Source organism: Phoenix dactylifera, chromosome 15 (genome assembly GCF_009389715.1).
Source record: "Phoenix dactylifera cultivar Barhee BC4 chromosome 15, palm_55x_up_171113_PBpolish2nd_filt_p, whole genome shotgun sequence".
Taxonomy (NCBI): Eukaryota; Viridiplantae; Streptophyta; class Magnoliopsida; order Arecales; family Arecaceae; genus Phoenix; species Phoenix dactylifera.
Window position 1 is genome coordinate 8,718,895 of NC_052406.1, and position 15,067 is coordinate 8,733,961.

General features: G+C 39.7%; 1 protein-coding gene across 1 annotated transcript; it reads right to left on the reverse strand.

Moving 5' to 3' along the window:
* Positions 1-5,604: 5,604 nt before the first annotated feature.
* Positions 5,605-10,534, reverse strand: LOC103714812 (3-ketoacyl-CoA synthase 10-like). The gene is made up of 3 exons (XM_008802228.4): positions 10,015-10,534; positions 7,834-8,459; positions 5,605-6,495 (listed from the first exon to the last, which is right to left on the reverse strand). The coding sequence occupies exons 1-3, from the start codon at positions 10,423-10,425 to the stop codon at positions 5,949-5,951; spliced, it is 1,584 nt and encodes a 527-aa protein (XP_008800450.1). The 5' UTR covers positions 10,426-10,534; the 3' UTR covers positions 5,605-5,948.
* Positions 10,535-15,067: the final 4,533 nt, after the last annotated feature.

The window sequence follows — 15,067 nt, forward strand, 5'->3', positions numbered from 1 at the left end:
AAGGCCGGGCCCAATTAGCATTGACCATGCTTGTTGCATGTGGGGGATGGAGTAGACTCTCAACTAGAGTCTTTTTCCTCCTCCGATCTCGCTAGACTCCAAGAGTCCTAGGGCGAGTTGAGTTTATCCAAAACCTAGGTAATCATCTATTTCAGGCGACCTCCTTTGAGTTGCACCATCGGAATCGCCAAAGATCACTCGGATTTCAAGCTCTTCTTTTCGATTTTCTTCCTCCAATTGTTGCCGGTTCGAGATAAGAGTCCTTTATCTATTTCTCTGGTGTCTTAGCCTTCGTTCATCACAATTTGAGCCGGCAAGTTGCCAAAAACCCTTGTTTCGACATTCTTCTTTCAAGTTTTGCCGCTGCCGGCCGTCAAGATTGCCTGGGTTTTGCCACCCCCAAAGATCTCCATGTTTGTGCGACGGTCTGTGGAATCGGCCATGATCTAGGCCGATTTTTATCGATTTATTCTTGATGTTTTTTTTCCTCTTTTCTTGCGTCAGTCAACCATCATCGCTGGCGATGCTGCAGTTGAAGGACTGCCCTTGGCCGCCGCCACTGGAGCTCGACTACCTTGGGCTGCCACCCCCTGATTCGAAGAAGAGGAGGGAGAGATCGACTCTCCCCTATTTTGGGGAAGAAGAAGAGAGCCTCTCTTCTTTCTCTCTCCTCTCTCCTCTCCTCTCTGTCTCTTTTGGTTTTCACTTCCTCTATTTCTCTCTCTTTGCATGGTTCTTTTGACCTAGTAGGAAGGTCCCAGATGTTATCATTATGGACCTAAGTTGACCCTAGTAGAGGATCCTGAACTAGTGTTGCTGCAACCACTCATTGCGCTAGCCGTAACCCAACCATTGTCGAGCACCGTTGAACTCTATTATCATTAGTCTTTATTGTGTTAACTGTATCATGGTCTGATTCTTATTTTATAAGTCAACTAGTCTGATAGGCTAAAGCGGACCGATCTAGATTGTCAGCCGCTACTATCTAATCGACTCTATCATTTTTTCACCCCGACTGTTGTTAGCCACCATTGGATCCATAATTGATAACCCTTGATCTATTATCTTTTTCTTGATTGGACATATGTTTCTTGATCAGATGGATTAAGTTATGTTATGCTGACTGATTCAATCAATTGGGCGTTGTCATCTAGTTGGCCTCGTATATTTTTCTATATGAATCTATTTTCATAGTCAACCTTGATTTTGTATGGGGCTATAGCCATTCAGACTGAAAGAAGTCCAACAAGATATTATACTTTAGTTTCTAAATTGAGGCAATTATTTATATTTAATTTTTTAATTAAAAAAATAAATATTTGGGTAATTCAAATATTAGAACTCTAAAATTAGGTAATTACTGAATAATTGATTCATTAATATAGCGAGCGATTGATAAGGGATAAGTTGGCGTTATATTGCTATTAAATTGATTATGTTAGGTGTGGATTGGTAGCGTTGTAGCTGTGTTGGATTGTGATAAAGGTAAAAATGCCCATACCGACAAATTTGGTTTGACATGTGATGGCATATTTTATATGATTTTCAATACAAATATATTCGTATGGTTATTATACGTATCATATATTGAAAACATGAATTTGTGAATAAACATACCTTGAATTTGAGAGAAATTCATTGTATAAGTGAAAACTGATTCAACAAAAGTAACATATAAATCAGACGGACAAGATATAGTTTGGTCTAACCTCGTGATAGATAGCCTTTACGAGTTTATGCGTGGGATAGCCTCCACAGGCTTACGCATAGAATAGCGCCCATAGTTGACGCATGGGGATAGCCTCCATGAGCTTATACATGGGATAGCCTCCATGGGCTTATGCGTAGGATAGCACCCATGGGCTGACACATGGGGATAGCTTTCACGAGATTATGCATGAAATAGAGTACACGGGCTGGCGCATGGAATTTTCTCAGTCTTGGACTAAGTCATAATTTTAGTTAGTCCAAAGCCATGGAAATTAAGTTAATGAGAAACGAATAACATGACATAAGAAATTGTTGTTGAACAATTGGTTATATTTGATATATATATATATATATATATATATATAATATGTATGTATGTATATGCTTTTTTGAAAAGTTGATAATGAGAACTTATGTGCATGTTATTTGAATGAGCTTTCCGAGTATTGATATGATATTTATTTTATTTGATATTGCTAATTGATTATTTTTTTAGTACTCATGATGTAGTGATTCCAGATTCTTACTGGGCTATAAAACTCACTACCCGATTTCTTTCTCTTTTTCAGAGTTGCAGGTTACGTAATACTTGGCTATGGTCGAGATCATATGGAAAAGGGATGAATAGATAGAACATCACTAATACTGATTGGATGATTAAATTTTGTAATTGGATCAGTTTTGTTGAATCATTGTGAATTGAGATTATTTTTTATTACGAATATTGAGGTTGTGATCAATTTTCAAGCCTTGCATATCCTCATGGGTTTTACCTTAGGGTGTATGCAGCCGTGTCACATGCCCGGACCCGAGTGTTGAGTTTGGGGCAAATTTCTAGATTTAACAAGAACACTATAAAAGCTAACAAATTCTCAAATCAAGTCTGCAATTCTTATCACCGAAACTCCTGAGTGCCTCTCTGTTTATGATGCTGTCCAAGTTTCTGCATTTCCACCATCTCTCCACATCAGACATTCAATGATGAGTTCTTTTACATTCAGTGACATGTGCATGCGTGCAGGCAAGCATCATTCATATGCATAAGCACGTAAGCCCATGTGCATACACAAACAATTACATGTATAAATGTATGGATGGATAGACATCACCTATCTACATGCAAACATATGGACGTATAAGCATATATACATAGGTAAATGCGTTCATATATGCCTGTGTATACAAAGTTTGTTGCATACACAAATTGAAGATGTGTATATATATGCATATGTATACAAACTGCAAATGGCTGATTAACCAAATGATTCCAACATATCAATGGACTACAACATAACTACAGCAATCAGCATCACATTGCTCCCAAGTCCTCAGAAACATGTCATCATTCACGAATGTAATTACTTTTTCGGACATGCCAATTTAAAGGACATGCAGCAAATTAGCTATGCAAATAACTAGCACTGCAGTTGTGAACTTGGGCACATTAAGCATCAATTTATTACAAAAAATCCATATTTTCAACCCCTAGCAATTTGATATGACAACCAAATTCATATATAGAATACCAAGTCTAATCCAACTTAACCCCAAAAGTAATGCTATACACTAATCCATATCAAGGCTGATAATTATGCCGTATCTTATTTTCTTTATAGCAAGCAACCATAAAAACGATGTAAAATTTTCCCATAAACCCTATTAAGAGATTTATCTCATGTATCAATGTAGAGCAAAAACTACAAGAATTCCATCCCGTTTTAAATAATAATATTTTCAATACCAAAAACTTATCACTTTGTTTAATTCTAATTAATCAACCGTACAAGCCCATCAAAACCCAGCGGAGGGCACATATCTCAATGGCCAGGGTCGCTCCTCTGATGGTTCAGATGGGAACTCCCAAGAAATGGCTTGGAGTGAATGTCTGGAGTTGAGCAATAATGATCTAAACTTAAAATCAATCTTATATAAATTGATGGTAAGTAAGCGCATGTCTTCTGTTTTACTTCTATATCTATAGGGAATTTGATATTTCAAGTTTTTATTCCAGGTCATAAGGCAACAAACGTTTCTCAGATTACAAAGTAACCCAGCCCAGAGTCTAACAGGGGAACTAAGCCTAGAGTAATCTGTAGCATAATAGTTTTTTTTTTTGAAAAAACATCATAATACACCATACTTTTTTAGAAATGTTTTCACCTGATCTAACTGAGTGCTTGTAGGGGACATGGGATCACCATCATTTGCAACTACTTGATTGTTTCCTTTTTCTTTTTTTTTTGCTAAAGCAGATGTATCATTCATGACGGATACGAATACACCCAAAAAGGTCAAAAGATAACATGTCCTGGAGCGCTCCAAATAATTCCTCCTCCCCAGCCAAAGAGTCTCTCCAGAATGGTTGACCACGTAAAAGCTAGGCTATCTAGTCTGTTGCCTCGTTGGCCTCTCGGTACACATGTTTTGCCTGAATGACAATCCCCCCATACCAAAGCCCGAATGTCCCTGAGCAGCGGGTGGCTGTCGTCCCCCACCAACACTTTACTAGATCTAGCCAATAATTTTCGCCGAATCGCCCTCCAGCACTATAGCGCATGCATACACCCTAAGGCAAAGCCCAGAGCTTAAAAAAAAAACTCTTCTTAAATCCTTGGTCACAAACAAGTTATCAGTTGGAGTTTCATGAACCAGGTTGGTTCTTGATTATTATTTTTTTCAATCTAAAATATGGATGTTACCTGTTTCTTGCTTCTTAGCACCCCTAGCCAATTCTTTCCCGCAAAGCGAGCTTTCACGTTTGGGCTTTCCAGAGTCATCCTCAGCATCTCTTCCTGGCTTCCTGCTATAATCCATTTCAAGTTTTCAACTTGGTAAAGCCCAAGCACAAATTCTGCTGATCTTTTAATACAAGTCACTAGAATCCAAACTTAATTAAGTTGGTGATTATTGGTATATTTCATTTAATATAAATATATCACCTATTTCTAGTTGCAAAACACTGGAACACAAAACTCTCTTTCAAATACTGAACCTTCACCTTCTGAGTTTCCTCAAGGGAGATAGAACCCTTTTTTGATTAGAGTAGGAGATATTTACGAATACGAGCAGGAGAAATTGCATCCGTTTCAGCGTGGAAACATGTGTATCAAGGGAGGTAGAACCTTCATAAGATTCCTATGGCTATCCACGTTCTTTTCGGAGCATAAGTCTTCACAAGTTTTCGACATTCTCCATAAGATTGCCCGTTAAGTTGGTACATAAAAGCAATAAACTTTTGGCGGATGGCAACAATAGCTGAAGCGGAGAGCTTTCGTATCCTATTGCCAACATAAGAGCATGGGACTAGTTTTGCTGTCCAACTACAAGCCATAGAACCAAATGCAATGCAAGGAAAGAAAAGAAAGTGAACGGTACTGTACTTGACGCATAGTTTAATGTAAGATGACTCGAACACATTAAAAAATATTGATGGATACAACAACCATCCACTCGCTCACATGCATGGTTTAAATCATCATCCATCCGGCACCAGAACCATATCCCTGGAAAAGTAATCATGAATATATTTTTTGAATTTTCTGTACCAGTTTTGTTTCCTATTGCAATGATATCATGAATATATTTTATTAGCAAAGATGCAAGATGCTTTTAACTCTCTCTCTCTCTCTCTCTCTCTCTCTGTTTCCCTTTCTCTCACACACTCGCACACACATGCGCATGCACTCAGGCATGCGCAAATGTGCATGTATACCCGCTGCAGCATGAGCATGCAAGCAGATGCGGTCAAAAGAAGGCAATGTTTCATTCATAGCGTTGATGCCTCGTCAAAAACTACAAGGCCAATTACTTTAAACTGCTCTCAGAACGCCAGAAAAATTAATCTTCTTCCATAGAAGAGCATAATGTAATACATTTTAGTGCACACCATATCACTGAAATGCAGGACTCACATTTGAGTACGAGGCCAATATATATATTTGTGAGGCTGCAACTATTTTTGCTGCCTGATCACTTAACCTAGATGATACTGTAATTTCCAAGAGAATTAAGAGAGACAGATATAGAATTATTTTTTTTTAGCAAAAAGGAACAGGAAAAAGGATACACTTGCTAGTACAATTCAAACCAATATCATACTATTCCCACGTCCAAACTGTAAAACTAGACCATTAATTAAAGGAGCTTCAAAGTACAATCTAGATCACCACCAGAGCAAAATAACCATGCAAAAGAGTCCTTGGGTAATGGCCATACTGCCGTCGAATGAGCTCAATCTCTTAGAGGCCAACAGGGTAGCGGTCGGCGCAGCCGAGCCAGGGGCTCCGGCTGGGCGGCCGGACCCGGCGCATCGCCCGCCAGACGGCACTGTTACATTTGAAACCCGAGCCGAACGCCAGCTGCCACACGCGGTCGCCGCGCCGCACCCGGCCCTTGGCCTCGAGGTAGGCGAGCTCGTACCAAATGCTGCTGCTCGACGTGTTGCCGAAGCGGTGGAGGACGGCGCGCGACGCCTCCATGTGGCGGTCGCTGAGCTCGAGGTTCCTCTGGAGCTCATCGAGCACGGCCTTGCTGGCTGCATGCATGCAGAAATGCTCGAAGGCGAGCTTGTAGTCGGGGATGTATGGCTTGGAGTCGGAGGAGGAGGAGGAGGAGCGGCGGCGGAAGAGGAGGGCGGCGAAGAAGAGGAGTTGCTCGGAGAAGGGGAGGACGAGGGGGCCGAGGGTGGTGATGTTGGTCTTGAGGGCGTGGCCGCCGACTTCCATGAGGTCCCGGCTGATGGATAAGCCCTTGATCCTTTGCTCATCCTCCTCCTGGTACACACACCTGTGTCGACATTCAGGTTTAAACTTCTAACTAATATTTGGTAATTGAATATTATCAGCTAAGTTTTAAGCTCTTCGGATCATCCGACTGTCTAACGCCCAGTGGAGAAGCACAACAAATGTAGCATCAGAATCCGTATTAATATGGGATGCATGCGAAAAAAACAAACAAACTCATAAATCTCTATCTGTGCTTTAGAGGGTGGAACAGTCATTTAGTTTCATATTATAGGTGACGTGGATCCTTCGCAACGTATTATAGTACTATTTTTAATTTTAACAGCCATCACATCATTCATCTTAAAGGTAGACAATTATCGCTTGCATAAAGCACAAGTTATGTATGGTACCAGACGTGATAGTTTGAATTTTCTTCAAAATGGATAATACGGTGGCCATCCAGATTCGTATCATGCAAAAAGCATAATTAAGTTGGGTTTAGGGACAAAATCCAGATTCAGTAGTTGAATTGTGCGGCCGCAATTGACATATATCATGGGAGAAGATGAAAATTGTGGACAAAATTTGCAGATCCTATGTGCTATGGACCAGTTGAAGCCAGTTAGACAAGATTTATTTTATTTTATCTTTTTAAGAGGAAAGGAAGACTGCATGCTCAAGTCAAACATGGTCCTAATGGTCATTGTCTAAGCGGAGGCCGCTGAGCCAACATAAATTGGAGCGGCCCGCGGCAGCGAAACGTAGCTCAAAGTTAGATGCATTTCTTTTAGCATTAATGAGGACTATAAATGACTCCACGTGACTTAGCGTTCGCATGCTGAGCTTCTAGGACAATTGATTCAAACATATGAATCACTTGTTTGAAAAGAAAAGAAAAAAAGAGAAAAGAAAAGAAAAAAAATATGTATCACGTTATATTTGCGAAGGTACGTACGTAGTCTACCTTATGCCTTTATATCAGTGAACAGGTGAAAGGTTTAACCTTTCAATTCAGTGGGGCCACCTATGCATCTTTAATCAACTAACCCGGAAGTTTTGTGCATGCATATTTCTCCCTGTTAATTCTTGGCATCCAACTGGCCGCATAAATGGCCATGTGGGAGTAATCATTAACTCCCATATGAGAGGCCTAAGATGGTCTGTATCTATCTAAATTAAAATACCTACAGCTCATTACTCAAAGTGCCCAAGGTGACACCCTTTAATATCCAGCTGGGCTAACCACAGCCCAGACCCAACCTACTCGGATCCCAACAAAGGCCAGCTATGATGATGATATGGAAATATCACATCAAGGCCTGCAACTTACTGTTCATGCGCTACTGCCTATCTAAAGAAATTGGAACACAAAGAGAGAAGTGATTGCCTGGATCCGTACCTGAAGCTCCGGGTGTCGGCACCCTTGTGAGTCCTCACAATGTGCTCGAGCCGGTACTTGGCTCGCCGGAAGTCCCGCCTCCGGTTGGAGAGCAGCACCGCGGAGCACCCCATGCGGAAGAAGCAGTTGGGAATTAGCATGGATCGGTTGCGCCCCGTGTACCATGTAAACGACACGGCCTCCGTGCTCACCACCACCGCATAGTTGTTGGGGCTGGCCTGCAGCATGTCGCGGGCGAGGTCGAGGGATATGATTCCGGCGCTGCACCCCATGCCGCCGAGGTTGTAGCTCAGTATGTTACCCCTCATCTTGTAATGGTTTACGATCATCGCCGAGAGGGATGGTGTGGGATTGAAGAGGCTGCAGTTCACGACGAGGATGCCGACATCCTTTGGGCGAACACGACATTTCTCGAAGAGCTCGTCGAGGGCACCAAACATGACCATCGAGGCCTCGGCACGGCCTTCCTTCATGGTGGCGCAGTTGCCAGTGGTGAAAATGGATTTTGGAACGTAGGTCTCGTCACCAACGCCGGAGGACTTGAGGAGCCGGGACTGGAAAGCTAAGCTCTCCTCGTCGAACTTGCCGGACTTCCGGGCCAGCTCTATGAACTCCTCTCTGGAGACCTGGGAGAAGAAGCAGGGGCATGTTTCGTTAGGCAAACTCAAACTCAACTCAACTCCAGTGGTGCAATTCTAATGAATATTGGATTTGGGTTTTGAATTTGGACAAGATCCGACCAATTTTTTCATTGGGTTTGGATTAGGTTAGGATTAGGTTAGGTCACAGTTTGGGACAGCACGTCAGTTGGGACTAAAGTTTTTGAGCCAGAACTCATGCATTCTTGGTCAGAGAACACTAGTGGCTAGGTTTTGGAACCACACTTGAACCGCAGACCCATGTTGCCTTTGTTTAACTATTGATAAGGCTATTTGCAGTGTGCGCGTGTGCGTGCGTGCGTGAGAGAGAGAGAGAGAGAGAGCGAGCTAGAGAACTTCCATCATTTTTGTCATCAATTCAGATTTTGTTTGTTTCATTTGAGATTTTAACGTGCACTGTAACCTCTTTGAAAGAGCGCGGTAGCCTAAATTTATGCAAAAAGGCCTGTCACCTCGGAATGGTTGTGCTACAAGGTAAAAACTTAAGTTCTTATTAACTCTTATGTCTCTTCTTATTTTTATTTGATAGGTTTAACATGCCGGCCAGTAATGGGCTCCAGTGAGTTAGCCTTTGGCTAATATTTTATCATTTTTGTCCATTTTTATGAAATTATTAAATATAAATAACAGCTTTTATTGATCTTCTAATTAACCTTACTTTTCCCGGATGGACATATCTTGACTAGGGCTAATCTTTATCACATGGAAAAACTAGGTGACAAATCAAATAGGAGTATTATTTATTATTAGTATCATTTTAATAAATTATTAAAATATGAACAATAGTTTTTACTATTCCTCTAATTAATTATTCTTACTATTCCCAAATAGAGATGACATGTTTAATATTTATGGAGTTGATCATCCTGATGTTGAAATGCTAGGTGGAAAATCAAATAGTTTGGCAATAACTATATCCCAACTTATGCTGGCTTCTCACTCCAATTTTACACATCAATCAACGTTTCCTGTCCGGTTCCATTCATCTCGGAACGCGTATTTTAGATGAAGAATTTTGTGGTCTTGACCAAAATATTCCCCAATTAGTAGGAGTATGTATGTATGCATGCATGCAAACGCATGCTATGCATAATGTTCTCATGAAAAAAAGAATATATATGTATATCTAAATTGCCATATTTTTTCTCAAAAAAATCACAGTGTTTTCAAGATTTTGCAAAAAAAAAAAAGTTTAAAACTCAAGATCTGTAAAAAGATATCTTTTAAGTTATAATCAAATCACGCTGATAATTAAAATTAGCATAGTCTTAGTAATCTTATCACAACATCAAAAGTATCAAGGGTGAAATATATATGTAATGCTCATCAGTTTTCTTTACTTGTTTTTCATAGTTCTTGTTGGCAATTTGCCTAATGTTAATCCAAAAATCTATCATAAAAGCTCAAGAGAAAAATAAAATACTTAGAAATCTCATAAACAGTTCCTTTGCTAATGAAATCAAGAAGAGAGTTCGATCGGTGCTGTGTTTCATAAACAGAAAAGAAGCATTTGTGGTAGTACCTTCAGATCATCGGAGGGCCGGTAGCAGGCGAAGTCGACGAGGTAGATCGGCCTAGGCCTCGACATGAAGTAGACCGAGACGGTGAAGACAAGAACACCAAAGAAAGCCAGCACGGTGGCGAGGTCATAGCTCGTCTCCTCCCAAACCTTCCTCCATAGCTCCTCTCTGCTCAAACTCCCCACCTCGGCACCGAACACCACCACGAGCACCGGTATCGTCGCCAAGTATATACCATGGCTGATAAGGTAGTGGTAGCCCAACTTTACATACTTTAGGTTCACTGACTGCAGGAAATCCGGTAGCCTTCGCCGGACCCTGACGGAGAAAGTTGGCGAGCCTGCATCGGGGCCTGAGGCCTCGACCCCCCGGTTCACGATCTCGGTCGAGAGGAGAGTGTGCTCTCCGGCCATTTTTTTCTCCCCTTATCTTCACTTCTCCAAGGCTTCTCCTTGGGCAAAGAAGCTATTCTTCTTCTTCTTGCCGTATTTGTTCTTCTCTTATGTATAGGAGGAGATGAAGGGCGTGGATGGTTGAGGAGAGGGTTTATATAAAGAGGGTGGTGGGTGAGGGACAGTTAATGCTTGCACCGAACAAGGGAGTGTAGTTGGAGCTGCCATGAATTCCCCATTTATTGAAAGAAGGTGGAAGGGTTGCATTCAAAATGGGCTGCTCATGGACTCAAACTTGCTTAAATATTGTTTTTTACGGAAAAGACTTGTGTGCCCTCTTCCATCGTTTGGAATTTCTTCCTCTTTTTTTTTTCTTTCCTTTCTTTCTTTTTGTTTTTTGTGGGTGGGGTTTCGGTTGTGGGGGGTGGTGGACTTTCAAATTACAAGTCTACTCGCCTGTGCTTTTCTTTGGTTAGAAGAGGTGGTGGACTAGTTTTTATATATATCGTAGTAAAACAGACGTACATGTAGCCACCATAAGGCTAATACATGGCAAAACGTATCCCAATTCTGTATATATGTATGTGTGTGTGTATATATATATGTATGTATGTATGTATGTATGTATGTATATGTATATGTATATGTATATGTGTGTGTGTGTATATATATATATGTGTATATGTTAAAGAAGACAAAGCTGAGACAAGACATGATTTACCTTGATTGATGCACGTTCGATGTGATTAATTAGCAATATACATACTGAGCAATGACTCTAAAATTCAAGTTGCAGGTAAACTTTGAGTAGATGCATGGTAGGTTTTGATCATAGGCTTAAAGAGAATACTCCTAGCACCATCTTCATATGAAACTGACCTCCCCTTTGAGTTGATGTGTGCTCAAGCGGCTGCATGGTCGATAATAATATGGCACATATCTTGATTATAAGGACTTACACTTGGCATTACCCTCTCCTTAGGAGCAACCAGCTGTATTATTTAGCTTTAATAAACTAGATGTCTCTCGTGAATATTATGAGAGAAACAAATGCGTAACTAACTGAAATTGATGTGATCAATGATACTTGCCTCACACCTAAATCTCACCCTAATTGCTTGATTGCATCTGGCTGTTGATCGGCGTTGAGGGACTTAGAGTGTGGCATCTAAAGTCATTGTATCCGGTTCTGAAATAACTTGATCCCCAATTAAAGCATCATTGACAATGTAAAATTATTTCAATTGGCTATGTGATTATATTAACTTGCGTTGTACACTTCATCATCATGTCTAACTAGGAGATGATGGCATATATAGATGCCAATATGACTTTCAATCCTTTGTCAGACGATTTTTCCTCATTGAAATGGAGAAGACAAGAGGTCCCATTAACCCTGTATTATTTAACTTAAAAAAAGTCAAACAACATTCTCAGTAGATGAGAGAAGGTGGCCCTCCAAGACTCGAACGTCGCGTCGGTCAACTTAAAAGGGGAGGATCGTATGGCCGATCCAAGACCAAACAAAAACAAATTCCTCAAATATATTACTAATAGCTAGGATGGACTTTACACCAAGATATGTATGAAATGTATGACCCTTATAAAAGTAAGGGGGGTTTTGACTTTTGAGAGTGAGTGGCGGTGAGGCATAGTATTCTAATAGCAAACTTTTCACCTAGAAATGTATGATATGTTACTAAATAGATGATAAAATAAGGAACGCCAGCATCCTCAATAGCACAGAGACTATAATTCTTGCAAAATCCGGAAAGCCAACATGAAGACTTAATGTTAGTTTCTCATTTTTCTAGTGATAAATTCACAAGATCTAAAATCTTATACGCATTGATTCCACCAAACAATTAAGCTGAGCTCATGACTTCCTATTCTCTCCAAAAAAAAGGGTTGCCAAGTCTCATTTGGGTTAAGATGAACTTGTAGTTGTCTTACTTCCAACAGTGGTTATGGTAGTTTCTTAAGTGGATGGGTATTGACTCCTCCCGATGGTGAGGATGACCTATGCCATTGACAACCAAAACTAGACTCCTGATTGAACCCAGACTGAGATTCACTATCTTCTCTCTTCTTTCTCTTTCTCTCTCTAAACAACACCCATAGACTTAGTTCGAAGCCATAGCTCCCTTTTGTTCGGATTCAAGTTGACCTTAGGGTCAAGACCCTGCACCGCTAATTGACACCCAGATGACAAACCGACTCGATACCTCAGCCTTATCAAGTACTCCCAGAATTTGGTTACCATTAACCTTTATTGAGTTACTTAAATTATAGCTCATTTTGATCAGTTTGGTGCACCTTATTTAGATCGATCTGGATAGTTGGGCACCGCTATCTGACCGATCTGATTTAGGCATGAGACTGTATCCCAAATAGTATTTTAATTTTGACTTTGCTTTGCCTTTAAAATAATGCTAAAATTAATAGTATTTTAATGATATTAAAATAGGTGAACCTGACTCACTTAATTGAAGTAAAATTTTGAATAGAGAAGAGGTAAGTAACCTAATGCTTTACGTGTGTTTTCCAAACTTTGGTAAAGTAATAATTAGTTTATTATATTTGATTGTGATATTTGATTTATATTTAGTTAAATGGGTTAGGCATGTTAATACGGTAATAATTGTTTGAAAATATATTATGTGATTTGGAAAATATGACTGGATAAATGAAATTTGTTTTATATACATACGTAGTCTCAGCACGATTATAATCTGCCCCACCAATGAAAATTATTCATTGGCGCTGTCAACTCGTAATTTGATAAACTAATTTCAACATTGAGCTACTAATGATTAGAATAGTAGTATCTGGCACTTTGTGCATCCTGTATCTGACTCATGCCACTAGGTTACATGGTCATAGCTTGATGTTGGGTCTCTAATATTAGTTTATAATAATAATAATAATAATAATAAATTTTAAAAAGATGTAAGTATTATGAAATTTAATTAATTTTTGGTCTGTATCTTGCTATTTATTTGGCATGCTTAGACCCAACTTTATTGTGTTATGTTGCTTACCAGGCTAGTGTAGTTTATTATTCTGTCTTTTTCTATTTTTCAGATATTGAATCATGATTCCTTGGAACTTAAGGGAGTATGCTATCTTCCGCATATATTTATCATCATTTGTATTTCAAGTCTAGTTTCGTTAGATTAGTTTAGTTCAATCTGAGCATTTTATTCAATTTGAATTATAATAATTAGTTTGCATTTTTGACTTATGTTACATTGGGACAATTAATTCTGAGGATGATTTTGTTTAGATCTTGATTAAATTAGTTTTCGAGGATCAAAAACTTATTATTATTATTATTATTTGATCTGCAACCTTACATGTTTATATGGTCCGTCCTAGAGGTATGCGGCGCTGTTACGCTCTGGGTTTAGGATGTGCTCTGGATTTGGAGCGTGACAGATTTAGAGATAAATTTGGTATTCTAATTTTTGAATTATGATGCTATCTTTGAGGTGGAGACCAAAAGCTAAAATCCTTCCGTTTCTATTCAAGAAGCCCTGGTGGAACTTAGGGCTCGTTTGGTTCGCGGGAAGCATTTTCCTTCCTAGGAATATGATTCCTGGAAAACAAATTCCTAGGAAGAGGATGCCTAGGAAAGTACTTTTGGCATGTTTGGTTGACTATGGAAAAGTGACAAATTTCCAAGGTGCTTATGTTTGGTTGGCCATCCACTTTCCTAGGAAAGTTATATATAATTCCTATTATGCCCTTAATAAAAATTAGGTTTTTAATACCTCTTTAATGCTTCTTTAATGCTGAAGGGACTTTTTGGGAAAAAGTAAAAATGGAGTGATTCCCGCCTCATGGGAAAGTAACTTTCCCATGTTTCTCATGAGAAAGACTTTCCCATGAAATGTGGGAATCACATTCCCATGGGAATACAACTTTTCCTTCTCTCTCCTTTGAAAACTCCAACCAAACAAGAGGCATTTCATTACTTTCCCGTTGACCACACTTTCCCCCCTTCTTTTCCCGCGAACCAAACGAGCCCTTAAGGTTTCCATAATGGAGGCCGAGGGAAGTTTAGCTACCCTCGTCCGATAAATACAATGCCAACAGGGCCGACTGGCTTTCAGCTTCCAAGGTTTGGCCGAGTTACGTAAACTTAACAGTCCATGGAATTCACGACAACATCTCCGATCAACTCAACTTTCTTTTTCTGTATCATTAAAAAAATGCAATCGCCCAATAGGGAAAATGAAAAAATTGAAGGAAAGAAAAAAGAAAAAAAGAGAAGAATCACACGTGAAGCCATGCGGTCAGAAAGTTTGCCATTAATGTTTGCTCCATGGTTGTCACCATTAATTCAACTTGAAAATTCCACGAGAGGCTTCCTCACGCGGTTGGCAGTTCAAAGGTGGTGCAATCTGTAGCTGCTCCAGTGCGCCAGTACTTACGGGCTAAGCTTAGGAGCTCATACAATTCAAAGAAAAACAAAACATAGTGGACTGAAAAGAACAATCGTAGCTACCGCTTTCATTGGATGACATGCGAGATGTGTATTGCTACAGAAAGTTTCATCCCTCCTTATCTTGTTTCTTCTAATTCATTTGCAAAATATCATTTATCTCGTGTATTTCTATGAATCCAGATCAACAGCAAAACGGATATTAAATTATATTAA